At 49.4% G+C, this 16,563-nt stretch overlaps 1 protein-coding gene and 1 pseudogene across 1 annotated transcript; both read right to left on the reverse strand.

Annotated features, from left to right (window-relative positions):
- Positions 1-170: 170 nt before the first annotated feature.
- On the reverse strand, positions 171-14,103 carry NUDC (nuclear distribution C, dynein complex regulator). Its single transcript, XM_022552047.3, has 9 exons — positions 13,923-14,103; positions 10,947-11,024; positions 3,745-3,948; positions 3,588-3,653; positions 2,660-2,779; positions 2,392-2,586; positions 1,083-1,166; positions 869-987; positions 171-435 (listed from the first exon to the last, which is right to left on the reverse strand). The coding sequence occupies exons 1-9, from the start codon at positions 14,001-14,003 to the stop codon at positions 384-386; spliced, it is 999 nt and encodes a 332-aa protein (XP_022407755.1). The 5' UTR covers positions 14,004-14,103; the 3' UTR covers positions 171-383.
- Positions 11,032-13,111, reverse strand: LOC111163241 (cytochrome c oxidase subunit 5B, mitochondrial-like; annotated as a pseudogene).
- Positions 14,104-16,563: the final 2,460 nt, after the last annotated feature.

Here is a 16,563-nt window from a genome sequence, read left to right on the forward strand (position 1 = left end):
TAAATCCTCCATTTAAGTAATGAGAAACTGAGCCCCAGGGAGGGGCAAGGACTTGCCCTTGATCACATGGCAGAACCTGGGCTAGAAGACAAGCCCCCAGATCCCAGCATCAGCCATAAGAGGCCTGTCCCCCAGGGAAAGGCCAGAGGGAAGAGAGGACACAGGTGGAATTGGGTAAATAGTTTTAATGTGTAACAGCAGGCCAAATGGAACAAGACACTCCCAAGGCCCCAGCCCTTTTCCCATGATGCCCTCAGACCTGTGTGTGGGCCAGCCCCATGCCTGCCCCAGCCCTGAGGCCCACAAGTCCCAGGGAAGGGTGGGAAAGGAAGGTGGGTAGCTGGGAGTTCAGCCCCAAGAGTTCAGGGAGGCAAACACAGGGGCTAGTTGAATTTGGCCTTGGAAAAATCCATCTCTGGATGCTGATCCATGAACCTGGGGAGGGAAAGTAGGAAGAAGGTGAAACAGGCCATCCCTCTCCCCCAAATTAGTCCCTTTCTCTTAGCTCCCCACATGAGGTCTAAACTCTTTAGAACGCTGAGCAACTTGGAGCCAGGCCCCAAGGACTCTCTCTAAGGCCCACTGGAGGACCTGAGGCTGAAAGCTGAGGTGCCAACACTGGCACTGTTTTTCTGTCGGTGACAATGACCGCCTGTTACCCCTTCCTACCCTGAGGTGGCCTTGCCCTCAAGATGACCTCACCAAGTGATTACGGGAGGCAAGCCAAGGCTATAAAGCCATAAACTTGGCTGGCTCATCCTGGATGGGGCAGGGCAGCTCCTGTGTTCCGCTCAGTACACACTCGTTGCTGTCACCCAGGTCCAAGCCCCAGACACCTTCCCCAAACCCCCATCTCTCAGTTGCTCACTTCTTCAGAATCTCCTGTTTCTTCTGCTCATCTGAGGTGGGCAGCCCCATGGACTTCTGTCTCTGGTCGTACATCATCTTCTCCACCATGCTGCGGGTCTCACTGTCCAGGTCTGACAGCTGGGGGGCAGGCATTGACAGGGATGGGTGAAGCTCTGGGGCCACCTAGGCCCCTCACCTCCCAACCGAAGCTCCTCCAACCGGCCAGGGCTCACCTTGGAGTTCTCAGGATTGATCTTCTTGGTATTGATCTCGGGGTCACTGGACACCAAACGGCTCCACCACTCCATCTTGTTGATCTGAGAGGAAGAGGAAGACCACCGGGGGATGGGTGGTGGCTTGCTCTGTGCCCTGGGAACAACCACCCAACCCTTCCAGCACCAAACTCTCTCCCATCCACGTCCTGCACTGGGGACCTGCGAAGGCCTGTACTGGGACCTAGGGTGCAAATGAACAAGACCTCTGCCCTCCCCAGTGGCTGGGGGAGACAGACACGGAGACAGTCACACATCAGCATGATAACGGAAAGAATAAAGTACAGAGGGAGGACTTCCCTGGTGGCACAGTGGTTAAGAATCCGCCTGCCAATGCAGGGGACACGGGTTCGATCCCTGGTCCGGGAAGATCCACATGCCCCAGAGCAACTAAGCCCATGCACCACAACTACTGAAGCCCGGGCGCCTAGGGCCCATGCTCCGCAACGAGAGAAGCCACCGCAATGAGAAGCCCGCGCACCACAATGAAGAGTAGCCCCCACTGGCCGCAACTAGAGAAGGCCCACGTGCAGTAACGAAGACCCAGCGCAGCCAAAAAATAATAAATAAATAAATAAATAAAATAAATTTATACCAAAAAAAAAAAAGTACAGAGGGAGATATTCATCCAGCATGGAGGGAGAGGTCAGAGCAATACATGGATGGGCTAGGCCTTTATGGACATGCAGTAAACCACATTAAAAAGCAGGGAAGGACATTCCAGGTGGGAGGAAATGCAAGTGCAAGGGCACAGAGGCAGCCAAGGCCAGTGAGGTAGGCTGGGTCAGGTGGTATGTGCCATGGATGCCTTCCTTGGACCCCTGGCACTTTACAGAGACCACATTCATTTACTGGTGTCTGTAATCCCAGCTCTCTGAGGGTGTAAGGGAGGGAACATAGGCTTCCTCAGGGCACAGTTTTCTACGTGTTGTTCACTGTTCTCTCTCCAGTGCTTAGAACAGTCTCTGGCACGTAGTAGGTGTTCAAGTATTTGTTGAATTGAATGCATGTACAAACCTAATGGAAAGGAAAAGGCTTTGGTACTAAGGACAGTTCTGATCCCAACTCCACCTCCTCCTAGAAGCAAAAGCCTGGGCAAATCTCTGAGCTACCCTTTTCCTGACTCTAAAACTAGACAGACCTACTTCAAAAGTCTCGTTGTGGGGATTAAAAAAGGTATGTCCATCAGGCCCCCAGCACGGTCTCCGAGTTCATGAGCAGCCCCCCTTCCTAAGTTACAACACAGGCCAGGAGACGGGGCTTCTCGCACCTTCTCCAGATGCACCGTCACCACCTTGCCGTCCTCGATGAGCCACGAGCTCTCCTCCACCTTCACCTCGTTGTAAAGCTCCCCGTCCACGATCGCCGGCTGCCCCTTGAGCCCCACCCGGAGGCGCCTCCGCTGGATGTCCACCACCACGTCCTTCCCCTTCAGCCGGAAGTTCACGGGGAAGGGCACTGCCAGCTGCACGGGGCAGGAGCAGTCAGGAGGGGCCCCGGGCTGGCTCCCTCACCTCAGCCCCATCCCCTGCACTCACGTCCAGCTCCGACAGGGTCTGGGTCCAGCGGTAACTGGGCAGGTCCGCCCCATTGCCGAAATTGGGCTTCAGCTTCCCTTTGTCCTTCTCGTCCTCCTCCTCCTCAGCCTCCTCAGCCTCCTGCTCACAGTTGGGGTGCTCAGCTACTTACTTGACAGACCTAGACTGAACCCCACTGGGCCAGGCCCAGGGCTGGCACTGGGCATACAGCCACAGAACAGTACAGACCTGTTCCCTGCCCAGTCCACGGCCCACTAGGAGCCAGAGGTAAAACCTGTTCTGATCTCTGCCTGAGCTCAGACTGCTAGACCGTGTGACAGCTGGGGGACGGTGACAGTCAGAGATGGGCCCACGGGACCCACCCAGCTGGCAGTTCAAGCCAAAGGACCCAGGAAGAAAGCCCAGCACAGAACAGGTCATGAGGTGGCCATCAGTAGGGCTGTTCTAAAATAAAAACAGGCTGACAAATGATCAACTTCTTTTTTCTGTGTCTCTAGGGTTGAGACCCTAGTCTCAGACCAGAACCTCTGCAAAGCCAAACGAGTGCCCCAAGGATTATCTGGGAAGCTGGACTCAAGTCAATGGGAGGAGCCCTGAGGGGAACATGCCCCAGGTGTGTCAGAGTAATCCACCATGAAGGGCCAGGCTGGGCCCACGGACCCAAGCCCACCCAAATGGTGCCCGTACAGGCACTGCCCTCCCTGGCTTTTGGGCTTTCCTGCCAAGGCTTAAAGCCAGTGGGTTTTGTTTTGTTTTTTTTTAACCCACTTTGGTCCAGTGTGGAATCCTGAAGTATGGGGAGGATTCCCAAAGCTAAGGAGGGGTGGGGTGGGGAAGGGGAAGGCTTTCCAGAGAAACGGAAAGGCTGAAGAGTCCCCGGAAGTTCCCAAGCCCCCTGCTAGTCCTGAGCAGCCCCAGTCCATCTCACCTGCTTCCCTGGTGAGCCGAGACTGCCATTCTTGAGCTGGGCTTCATGATTCTCTGCATCCTTTTTCTGTGGCAAAGGGCAAAACATTTGGCAAGAGGGTACCCACTTCTAGTGCCAATGGGGATCAGGGGGGCAGGGGAGAGAAGCCCACTCCTACTTGGTCAATTTCCAGCTGCAGCCTCTCGGCCTCCTCTTCAGTCAGTTCCTTGATCTGGGGCCCAGATGTCTCTGACTTGGCCTCCTTGGCCAGCCTGGCTGCCCGCTCCGCTTTCTCCCGCCGCTCAGTCTCCTGCTGAGCTCTCTTCTCCCGCCTGGCCTTCTGTGCCAGCTGGTTGTGGTGGCTGAAGGTCTGTGTGATAAGCTGAGGAAGGAAGAGAAGGCAATGAGGCATCAGGGGACGGGACATGTCCCAAGATGTGAGGCCAGTCCTATCTCTATTTGCTGAGTGCCTGGGCAAGGCACTGCACTCAGAACCTCAGTTTCCACATCTACAAAATGGGATTTAATACACACCTATATCATTGAGTTGTAGTAAGAATACCTGCAAAGAATCTGCTTCAACAAACAGCGACCACTTTAAAAAAAACAAGGCAGTCCAGGGACTAAGACCCAACACTGAAGCTGGACAAACTGCATTCTGATCCAGGCTTTGTCACGCACTAGCTATTGTATTTTTGGCAAATTACTTAACCTGTTAAGAGCTTCAGATTCCTTATCAGCAAGGATGAGTCCCTACCTCACAGGGATGTTGTGCAGACCAAATGGTAAGTGCTCTGAAAAGTCCTTCATTGTGGAGTGAAGCTGTTAGAAGCAGAGCTCCAGCCTCAGCCCCTCTGAGAAGCTTTTCCCCAGCTCTCAGGCCAGAGAGACCTTTCTTGAGGGAAAAGGTAGTCTCCTCCTCTCCTCAGCCTGCAAGCTATCCATTTCAAATCCTACCTCTCCCATGAAACGTTCCCAGGATGCTTCCAACGCACATCCTGCTAGCTGGTCCTCCTGTTGCCCAAGAGCAACCCCAATACTGTTGCCACCTGTCTGGCTCTGTGGCCTTGAACAAGTAAACAACTTTGACACTTTCTAAGCCCCAGTTTCATCAGCTCTCGTGACATGTGTCACCTGGCTGAGGCTAACTCAGTGTCAGCTGGTGGAAGGTGGGGAGAAGCACCTTCTCTGCTATGAAAATACAATGGGAGAAATGGTTCTACCTCATGTTTTACACCAGCAGCTCTCAGAGTGTGCTCCCCTGACCCACAGCAACAGCGTCACCCAGAATTTGTTAGAAATGCTAAATATCAGGCCCCACTCTAGACCTCCTGCATCAGAAATTCTGGGGATATGACCCAGCAATCTGTATTTTTAACAAGCCCTCCTGGCCAATTCTCGTGCATACGTGAGAGTCACACCTACATTTGAGATCCTGGTCTACTCCTACCTGTGTGACCCTGAGGTCATCTCTCTGTGCTTCTATCTTATTTCTAAAAGCAGTCTTACATAGCTATTCTTTGCCTATAGTGTCCTTGCCCCAATTCCCAGGTTGCCTGGTAAACTCCTACTCATCCTCCAGGACCAGCTCAAGTGTCTCTTGAATTTCACCTCTTCACCTCTGGCAGGCCTAGGAATCTACCCAACTTAGGAAACCCAACTCTGTGTCAACCCACACACCTGGAGGAGGCCTCACAGGGCACCCACCACATGATCAGCGGTCAACAAACCATCTTTCAAGAATCTCTGAGCCATAGCTGCAGGGAGAAAGGGATCTGCAAGAGCTGAGGGGAATCACGTGGGGCTCAGGGTCACTGGAGTCAGCCATGGGCTCCCAGATCTAGGGTTCTGCCAAATGCCCTGTGGCCTCTCATTCATTTGAGGCCAGTTCCTCCTCTTACCCTTAAACCTCCAACCTCACGCCACACTTCAGTAGCTCCACACTCTTCAAGGTTAAACGGTACCAAAAGAACCCCCAAACCAAATGGGTTAACAAAATGAGGTGTGTGTAAGAAAGAAATGAGCCACCTGAAGGCCATTCTGCTTCAACAGAAGGGATCAGTCATGGCACAATTATGCCAGCAGAGGCTGTTCCACCACAGGGCCTTGGTCCCAAGTCCCTAATCAGGACCTTGAACTCAAGCCATCTGCCAATGAGTGGCCAAGGGGAGGCAGGAGTGGAGCCATCCCCTCTTCCAGCTCCAGTGAATCATGTTACGTCCCATTCCGTCCTGTTCTTTCCTAGCTCCTGGAGGTTAGATGAGGGCAGAGCTGAACCACCAGGCACAGTCAAGGCCAATCACAGCAGCCTCTGACCCCCTCCTCCCAGTCTCCTCCCACCAGCTTTACCCAGGCCCAGCCCCACGTAGAGATCGCTGGGAGCACGTAGCCACGTAGCCTATGCAGGAGTACCAACTGGCAGGCTGTCAGAGCCAAGCTTCTGTCACTGGACACATCTCTGGGAACCACAGACCAGCAGAGTGGGGAAGCGGTAAGGAGGGTTGGGCCAGTTCTAAAAGACAGCCCCAGACTGCTCAGTGGGCATACCTGAACACAGCGCTCCCTGACCTAGACTGGGCGATAGGGGAGCAAAGGGTGGTTCCCACCAGCCTGGCCGGGAGACCCCAGAGGGAAATTTAAGCTAAACCCAAAGGCATGAGGTCCTGAACCTGACCATAGGGCGGGGGGACACATCTGAGGGAGAAGACACACTCCTGTTCTAGAACTTCACGTAAATGGAATCATTCAATAGCTGTCTTCCTTTAAAAGGCTGAATAATATTATGTGTATACATGACATTTTGTTTATTCATCCATCAGTGAACGCTCGGGTTGCTTCCACTTCTTGGCTATCATGAACAGTGTTGCTATGGGTGTACAAATCTCTCTTCAAGACCCTGCTCTCAATTTTGGGGGGTTATACACCCAGAAGTGGGATTGCTGGATCATATGATAGTTCTATTTTTAATTTTTTTTTTTTTTTTTTGCTGTACACGGGCCTCTCACTGCTGTGGCCTCTCCCGCCGCGGAGCACAGGCTCCGGATGCACAGGCCCAGCAGCCATGGTCCACGGGCCCAGCTGCTCCGTGGCATGTGGGATCCTCCCGGACCGGGGCACGAACCTGCGTCCCCTGCATCGGCAGGCGGACTCTCAACCACTGCGCCACCAGGGAAGCCCTATTTTTAATTTTTTGAGGAACCGCCATACAGTTTTGCACAGCAGCTGCACCATTTTACATTCCCACCAACAGTGCACCAGAGTTCCAATTTCTCCACATCCTTGCCAACACTTGGTGTTTTCTGGGGTTTTGATAGAAGCCATCCTAATGGGTGTGAGGTGATGACATCTCATTGTGATTTTGATTTGACTTTCTCTAATGATTAGTGATGTTGAGCATCTTTTATAATAAGTTTTTAAACAGCTATGATAATTCACTTTTACCAGCAATGTCTGAAGAGTACCCTTTTTTCCACATCCCTGTAAGCAATTTTTAAAAAAATATTTTTGTCAGTTTGACCAGAAAAAAAAGGGCATCTCACTGTTTCTTTCTCCTACATTTCCTTGATTACTACTGAATTTAAGCATCTTTTCACATGTTCTTCATGGAACTGCCCATTTTTCTGTTTATCCTTTTCTTGTCAATTTATAAGACTACCTGCACATTAAGTTGGCTATTAAATTTTATGTCCTCTGCAATGCTTTTCCAGATCTATTGTTTTTCAACTGACTTCATATGTCATTACGTCTCTTTTGCCACACATATGTTCTATGTTTGAAGAAGCAAACAGCTACCTTTTATTCTGTAGTTTCCAGGTTTCTATCCTTGCAAGGTCTCCTCCACACAAGGTTATACATAGTTTCCCAGCTTTCCTTACTAAGCTCTTCTTGATCTGCAATTTATTTTTAGATATGAGTAAAACAGATGGTACAGTATGGTACACATTTTGCTTTTTTACCAGTAGCCAGTTGTAGCAGCATGAATCATTAAATCGTCCTTTGCCTACTGAACTGAATTACCTACCTTATGGGACACATCTTAAATCCTCATACGTGCTAGACTTTTTCTGGATTCTCTATTTTGCTTCACTAGTCCATTCGTCTCTTCCTATGTCAATAACATACTGATTAGATCATTATGGCTTTATCCGAATCCATAACGCCTAGCCCTAAAGCTATAAAAACTAAAAGTATTTTTGTATTTCTCTAAGTTTGTAGCATGAAGGTATTTACAGTCATTTACAGTGGGAGTCATATCTCCCACTTGGTATAAATATTGATACACATTTCTCTGTAGAAATATTAATGTTTCATTACATGATGCTGCTCCGACCCCTGGACTGGGGTACTGTACATAATGTACAATATATGCACTGTATTGCCTCCTAAAATCCAATGAATTCTAAATCCCAAAACACATCTGGCCCCAAGAGGTCCAAAAAAAGGGTCTGTGAACTTGTATCCTCATGTGCCAGCCACACTATATGACCTCTTTTTATCCTTAAAACATCCCTGTGAGGGAAAGATTATCCCCTCTTCCAGGGAAGAAAAATGAGGCTCAGAAAGTGATTCACCCAACACCACACAGCTGTCAAGCAGGAAGAGGGGGAGACCAGGATCCATTCACATCTGCCTATAGCTCCAGAGAACACGTTCTTAACCAACGCACTTGGAAACGATGCATCTGGCGGCCTGGTGCACAGTAGGTCCCCAATACAAAGAAGTTACTGGTGTTACAAATGGAGACCAGGCAGGAAGGCTGGACAGATTTCTGCCTGCCTGAAAGTCGGACCAACCTCCTGGGAAAGAGCTGACTCTAAGGGAACAAAGAGCCAAGGAGCATAACGAGGTCTAAGAGGGACCAGCAGACATCCAGTACGCAGCAGTGACACCATCATCCCGTGACACCTGAGACACCACTTCTCAATATTATTCATCTCTCTCCCTTCTGCCTGCTATCTTACTCATCCTTCACACCTCAGGCACCTCTTTCTCATCAAGTCTTCCTTGAGCCCCCAACCTAGGTTAGTCCCCATTTTACGCTCCCAGGACTTCCGCCCTAACACCCATCACTTCTTCATTGTCTTTTTTGGGGGGGGCGGGGCGGTTTGTAAGGGGGCTACACTGTGAGATCCATGAAAACAAAGACCATTGTCTGTATTCACCTCTATAATCCTGAAGGCTCTGTCATAGTAGCTAACACAGGCAAAGTGTTTAGTGCTCAATAAACACTAGTTTACAAATGAATGAATGCAGATATTACAAGGTTGTGGCCCACAGAAAAATGGGAGGTGCTAGTGCTAATACAGAAAGAGTATTTGAGCCACAAAGGGCCCTACAGGTCAGTGAGTCCACCTTCTTCCATTTTACAGATGTGAAGATTAAAAGGACCAGAGAATTGGTGGGAAATCAACCAGGCCACACAGCTAGACCAAGAACCCAGGACTCCTACTCCAGGCCAAAGTGTCTATAACAGAGTAGCCTCAGACCATCAAGACACATTATCAAGCATTTCAGCTTGTTAGAACCCTGAAGCCACAGAAAGCGGTTTGCAAAAAATCTCCTTCTTGTTATTATGTCTCTTAAATTTAAGTGAAAACAAATATCAAGGTTATAAAAATCACGGTTCAGTAAGGTGACATCATTTACCAATCTTCAAAAACATAATCACAACCTAAGGAATTAGAAGATGTTCAAGGTATCAGAACCCATACCACAAAACACAATTCTCAGGAATCACCTCACATCCGTCAGGATGGCCATCATCAAAAAGTCTACAAATAATAAATGCTGGACAGGGTGTGGAGAAAAGGGAACCCTCCTACACTGCTGGTGGAAATGCAAATTGGTGCAGCCACTATGGAGAACAGTATGGAGGTTCCTTAAAAAACTAAAAATAGAGCTACCATATGATCCTACAATCCCACTCCTGGGCATATATCCAGAGAAAAACATGGTCTTCAAGGATACATGCACCCCAATGTTCACTGCAGAACTGTTTACAATAGCCAAGACATGGAAGCAAGCTAAATGTCCATCAACAGAGGAATGGGTAAAGAAGATGTGGTGTGTACACACACACACACACACACACACACACACACACACACACACACAGAGGAATATTACTCAGCCATAAAAAAGAACGAAATAATGCCATTTGCAACACCATGGATGGACCTAGAGATTATCACACTAACTGAAGTTAGTCAGAGAAAGATAAATATCATATGATATCACTCATGTGTGGAATCTTAAAAAGTGATACAAATGAATTTATTTACAAAACAGAAATAGACTCACGGACATGGAAAATAAACTTATGGTTACCAAAGGGGAAAGGGGAAGAGGGATAATCCAGGAGTTTGGGATTAACACACTGCTGTATATAAAACAGATAAAAAACAAGGACCTGGGGCTTCCCTGGTGGCGCAGTGGTTGAGAGTCCGCCTGCCGATGCAGGGGACGCAGGTTCGTGCCCTGGTCCGGGAAGATCCCACATGCCGCGGAGCGGGTGGGCCCGTGAGCCATGGCCGCTGAGCCTGCGCATCCGGAGCCTGTGCTCCGCAACGGGAGAGGCCACAACAGTGAGAGGCCCGCGTACCGCAAAAAAAAAAAAAACAAAAAAACGGACCTACTGTATAGCACAGGGAACTATATTCAGTATCTTGTAATAACCTATAATGGAAAAGAATCTGAAAAAGTATATATATATATATATATATATATATATATATATCTGTGTGTGTGTATATATATATATCTGACTCACTTTTCTGTACACCTGAAAACTAACACAAGATTATAAATCAACTATTTCAATTTAAAAAAAAAATTTTTTTAAACCCTTCAATTCTCAAATCCTTGAACTTTTGCTTACAGCATCTGGGAAGACTGGGATAGCCGGCTTTGAGTTTTCCTATATCTCTGTCTTCTAAGCTCAATTTCTAACATTTGCCTACTCTCATCTCCCAGCTAGGTAATTAGATAAAACCTCAATGGAAAAGGAACCAAAAAGCATGGTGTCAGGGGCAGAAGGCAGTTTTACAACAGACTCTGGCTCCAATCCTGGGTCTCCCATAACTCAGCTCAAATATTTGGACAACCCTGGCTCTCCCATAACTCAGACCAATTTCCTCACTTGTAAATGGGGATAGTAACATCTGCCCCTCTCAAACTTCTAGAGGACCATGGGGATAGGGCAGATAAAGCACTTGGCAAGGAGAGGGGCTTCAATAAATGACAGCTTGCTTCCCTTCCCCAACTCTTTGCCCTTGGCATTTTACTTCTGCTATAGGTTATTATTATGCCAAAGGAAGGCCAAGTACGCTCTTCTTCTGGAGAAACAGAGCTGCCCAAGGGACAGTGGTCTCCAACACTCACCTTCTCTGCCATCCCCTCTTCTCCTCCAACGAAAAAGTCTGTTTTGCGTCGAAGGAAGCTGAAGAAAGTGTTCACGAGCTGAAAGAAGACAAAGACCAAAGCTGTAGAGATGCCATATTGGGAGCCCCTCACCTACACAGAAGCTAACTTCCTTAGTCTAGAAAGGAACTTGGGACTGGACTGTTTCGCCCCGAGCCTCCCCACTGAGAAAACAGGCCCTGACTTAGTCACTTCTGCCAGGAAGCCTAGCCTAACCTTACCTGGATCACCTGAAAGGCAGATTTCTCATTTCTTGTGTGCATGTGTATATGTGTTCCACATTTTTTGTGGTGCTAGAAGCAGCCTGAGGATATTGGACACTCCTCTGCATCCAGGGCTTGAAACACCTGGGATCCAGCTTTCCTCTCCACAAAATAAAAAGCCCATCCAGAGTGGCACTGGCTGAGTTACTAGGGCAGAGCTAGGAGGAGGGGAACAAATGAAACCACTTCAAAGAAGGTTAAAGGGGCTTCCCTGGTGGCACAGTGGTTGAGAGTCCGCCTGCCGATGCAGGGGACGCGGGTTCGTGCCCCGGTCCGGGAAGATCCCACATGCCGCGGAGCAGCTGGGCCCGTGAGCCATGGCCGCTGAGCCTGCGCATCCAGAGCCTGTGCTCCACAACGGGAGAGGGGACACGGGTTCGTGCCCCGGTCCGGGAGGATCCCACATGCTGCGGAGCGGCTGGGCCCGTAAGCCATGGCCGCTGGGCCTGCGCGTCCGGAGGCTGTGCTCCACAACAGGAGAGGCCACAGCAGTGAGAGGACCGCGTACCGCAAAACAAAACAAAACAAAAAAAACAAAGAAGGTTAAGACCAACTAACTCTGGCTGGGTTATCAGTGCAGCCAAGTCATTTAAGAGCATTGGTCTGGGTATCAGACTGATACACATTAGCTCTGTGGCCTTGGGAAAGTTTAACTCCATAAAACAGAACCAGCAGCAGGACCTATTTCTAGGGATATAGGTGAGGATCCTCTGTGAGGACCAAAGGAGGTAATGGAGGTGAGGTGCTTAGCAGTGTCTCGCCCAGAGCAAGAGACCCTCTGCGGGAGAGTGAACTCCTCACAAGCAGGCACTGTGAACCATGACTTTGTCTACATCCCCAATGCCTAGCACCAGATCTGACTCAGAGTACATGCTCAATAAAATTTTTGCTGAATGAAAAGACCTAGTAGTGACCTAAGATTAGCACATATAACTAAGCCCCCCTTTTTTTTTTTGGAGGAGAAGCCAATGTAATGGCTAGTCTTTATTGGAAAGAAGAAACTTTACATCACATTTTGAGTGAGTTAGTGCAGGGGCTCAGTGGGCCAGCTGGTGGGGCACCAGCGTGTAGTGGGTTCCACAGCTAGGGCATCGCTGGGCCTCGCCTTTATGCAGCCAGAACCAGATGACAGCACTGTTGTCTTCTTCACAGATGCAGCCCACTATCCGCTTATTGGTGACGGAGGGGACTAAATTAGGGTCTTCCTTGGTACCTGAGGCTGCCTTTGGGGCGAGCATATTGTACGGGTCCAGTCCCTGCGTGCAGCCAGCATGACCTCCCTCTCCAGCCCAGTGGCCTGCTCATCATCAGTAGGAGCACCACCTCCAGACGCCATAGAGCGCGCCACGGAGACTCTGCTGGGACCGCGGGCCCTGGCCAGCGCTTCAGCTCCGCGCAGTGACCTTGAAGCCTCCACGCCAACTGAGCCCTTTTATTTGCCCAAGTGAGTGGTTCTAAATCTGATGCTAGAATTTATCTCAATGGTTTCAATTCCTGCTTCTAGACACTTTTTCAATTCACTCAAAAACGAACTCACTCCCAAATCCAACTGTGTCAACAATTTAGGGGGGTGGGGGATGGGAGCCTTTCACATCTCCAAATTAATAGCACTCTTCCCACCTCAAAGGGCTTAGGGCTTCCCACCACAGGCACCTAAATGAGAGAATGGGAATGGAAAGCTCCATGAAAACTTGTCCCCAGAGAGACACAGAATCAGAAATGGTCTGTGGAAAGCACACACTGGCCTAAGGATTCTGGTCCCCTCTAGGTCAGGACCCTTTTGGATGATCTTGGGCAAGTTCCTTCAGTTTCTTTATAGAAAGACTGATTTTGATAGGCTTTTCTACCTTTTGAACTTGCCATGGTTCAAAACAACCAACTCTAGAATCTCGACTAGCTGGTTTTTATCCTTCATACACTACGTGTTATTGGGTCTGGTCACTACGCATGAATTATGTTCTTGCACACATCAATCACTCAACAGATACTTGTTGAATGTTCAAGCCTGATTACTGAGAATTCCTCACTGTCCTTCACTTCAAGACTACTCTCCTACAAATTCTGGAAATAAGGATTCGTAGCTCTGTCTCAAAGAAAGAAACTGAGGCCTGGAGACGTGGAACGGTCTCAAGCTGACAGGTGGTGTAGAACAATTGTGAACACAGGTCTCCTATTCCCTCATTCAAGCCCTAAAAAGACCACGTGTTAACATCACCACCCCACCCCCACCCCCACACACCGCACACATTCTTCCGCTCGTTCCAAGTCTTGGTACATGCAAATCTCAATGTCTAGAACAGTTCGTCCTAAAGGATGCTCTTGGGGAGCGGCCAGCAGAAAAGAAACGGGGCCAGAAGTATGTGGGAGAAAAAGCGTAGGGGGCGGGGAGAGATCCCAAGACTCTGGGTCTTTTCCAGGGGCGGGTGCAGGGACGCCGAGCTGCTAAGACAGGAACTACTGAGGGGCCCCGGGGTCCCATGACTGATACGAGTGCAAGACTTGAGGCAAGGAGGCCAGGCCGGAAGCTGGAGTGCAGCAAGAATGCGGGTGGGGAATCCCAAAGCTCGCGAGGCCCAGCGGTGTATCTCGGCCCTTGAAGGCAGAGAAGGGCGGAGAGAGCGTGGCTGGGGCATCCCGGGTGGGCCAGGCCGAGCCAACGCCGAACTGGCGTTACCTCCTGCACGCCGCCCTCGTGCTGCTGCGCCATGGCCAGCAACATGCCGTCGAACCGATCCTCCTCCTGCTCTCCGCCCATCGTGCCGGCCGCTAGCCACGCTCCGAAATCTGAGCTCCGCACACGCGTCCCGCGCTCTCCGGTCCTTAGGGTCGCGTCCGGTCCAGCCGCTCTAGTTCTCGGCCTTCCGCAGCGGAGCCGGAAACACGCACACGCCCAGCCGCCCAGGCCCGCCTGCTTGTTCTCTCTTCCCGCCTCTCTTCCGGCCTGCAGCCATTGACCGCGCGGCAAACAGCCCGCTTCGCCGGCCATTGGTCAACTTGCTAAGCCAATCAAAGAGCTCGTCAGTGAAGCTGTGGGCGGAGACGAGGGCCCCTGAGTTTGGTGTGAGTTGCTATGGTCACCAGACGCTTTTTATGGAGCCTTCCAGAAAGCCCTGGGCCCAACTCTTGCGGGATTGGAAGCTAAAAAGGCACGAACTTTGTTCCTATGGGAATGACCTCCCAGCTTGTAGAACAGTGAAGTGGAAAGTGTTTTTAGTCATCTCTTCTAACCCTTCAATGAGTCAATTGAGGCCCAGAAAGGAGAAGGGACTTGCCCGAATGACAGCCCACCTCCGGCATCATCACATACTCCATACAAATCTGAAGGGTCCCCGAGCTTATAAGGGCTCTGTGCTTGGGTTAATGCTCTTCTGCTGAAGTCCTGAAATTTTTTTTTTTGGCCCCGAGGCATGCGGGATCTAGTTCCCCGGCCAGGGATCCAACCCCTGCCCCCTGCAGTGGAAGCGTGGAGTCTTAACTGCTGGACTGCCAGGGAAGTCCTCTTAAATTCTCAATAATTTTTGAACAAGAAACTCCACATTGTCATTTTAAACTGGTCCCTGCAAATTATGTGATGAGTGCTTTATTCAACGTTCAATTCTATTAATGTGCGTGACGGGTCCCAGCCATCTAAGGCCAACCACTTTACTTTTGTATTGAATTTCATCATCTTAGTCTTTTCAGGGATTCTACTCTTATTATCCTTTTCTAAATCTCCTGCATCACAATCTTCTTTCTTCTGGATCATCCCTTTCAACTTATAAACGCAATTCAATGTCACTTTTTTTTAAAAATAAATTTATTTATGTATTTACTTTTGGCTGCGTTGGGTCTTCGTTGCTGTGCATGGGCTTTCTCTAGTTGTGGCGAGTGGGGGCTACTCTTCGTTGAGGTGTGTGTGCTTCTCATTGCAGTGGCTTCTATTGTTACAGAGCATGGGCTCTAGATGTGCAGGCTTCAGTAGTTGTGGCACGTGGGCCTCATTAGTTGTGGCGCACAGGCTCAGTAGTTGTGGCGCACGGGCTTAATTGCTCCACGGCATGTGGAATCTTCCTGGACCAGGGCTCAAACCCGTGTCCCCTGCATTGGCAGGCGGATTCTTAACCGCTGTGCCACCAGGGAAGCCCGTCACTTCTTTTTTTACTATTCTATGACCCCACCTTCTCCTCCTACCACCCCAATTTTCAGTTCTCTTTCGCAGCAAAATTTGAAAAGATTGCTTGTTTCTCCACTTCCTCACCTTCCATCTCTTCTTTATTTACTCTAATTAGTCTTTTTTTAATACTCTGACCAAGGTTACAATGACCTACTTATTGCCAAAGCCAGTGGACCACTATTGCTTTACTTGACTTACCTGCATTTGACACAGTTGACCCCTTCTTCCTTCTGGAAATAATTTTCTTTTTCCTTAGGCTTCTGTTATGGACGGAACTGTATTTCCCCCAAATTCCTATGTTGAAACCTTAACTCCCAGTGTGACTGCTTTTGGAGATAGGGCTACTTAAAGAGGTAATGAAGGTTAAGGGAGTTCGTAAGGGTGGGGCCCTAATCCAATATAACTAGTGTCCTTACGAGAAGAGGAAGAGACCCCAGGGACTCATAAGCAAGCAGAGGAAAGGCCATATGAGGCAGCTATCAGCAAGCCAAAGACAAAAGCCTCAGGAGAAAGCAAACCTGCCAACACCTTGATCTTGGACTTCCAGCCCTGAGAACTGTAAGAAAATAAATTTCTGTTGTTTATCACTCAGTCTGTAATAGTCTGTTATGGCAGCCCTAGCACACTCATAGAGCTTCCATGTCACCACACTTACCTGGTTTTCTTCCCACCTCACTAACACTCTTTCTCAGTGTCCTGACTTACTCAGATTTATAACTGTTGGGGGCTCTGTCCTTTATCCCCTCCTCTTTTCCTCTATCTATACTTTCTCTGTAGGTGATCTCTTTTCTTTTTTTTTTTTTAATTTGGCTGGCTGCATTGGGTCTTAGTGCTAAGATCCCTTAGTACACGGGATCTTTGTTGAGGCATGCAGGATCTTTCGTTGTGGCGTGCAGGCTCTTCTTTGTGGTGCGCAGGCTTCTCTCTAGTTGTGGCATGTGTGCTCAGTAGTTGCGGCACGCAGGCTTAGTTGCCCGCAGCATTGTAGGTGACTGCGTGATGCCTCTGGCCCAGACCTCTCCTGAGCTCCTGGAGAGCCCCACTTGGGTCGATTAACAGATATCTCAGAACTCACATGGCTGGTGATGGATGGTGGTGACGGTTGCACAACAATGTAAATGTACTTAATGCCACTGAACTATAGACCTAAAAATGGTTAAAG

The sequence above is a fragment of the Delphinapterus leucas genome, chromosome 1, assembly GCF_059928025.1.
Source record: "Delphinapterus leucas isolate spDelLeu-1000000601 "Yukka" chromosome 1, BTC_Dleu_Yukka2, whole genome shotgun sequence".
NCBI classification, from domain to species: Eukaryota; Metazoa; Chordata; class Mammalia; order Artiodactyla; family Monodontidae; genus Delphinapterus; species Delphinapterus leucas.

What these genes read in the sequence shown, in the direction of transcription:
- NUDC (XM_022552047.3), bottom strand. Translation starts at nt 14,003, where the DNA reads ATGGGCGGAGAGCAGGAGGAGGATCGGTTCGACGGCATGTTGCTGGCC. An exon ending in TCGGCTCACCAGGGAAGCAG is followed by an intron (nt 2,780 to 3,587) that starts GTGAGATGGACT and finishes AACTGTGAGCAG; the next exon opens with GAGGCTGAGGAGGCTGAGGA. An exon ending in TCAATCCTGAGAACTCCAAG is followed by an intron (nt 988 to 1,082) that starts GTGAGCCCTGGC and finishes CCTGCCCCCCAG; the next exon opens with CTGTCAGACCTGGACAGTGA.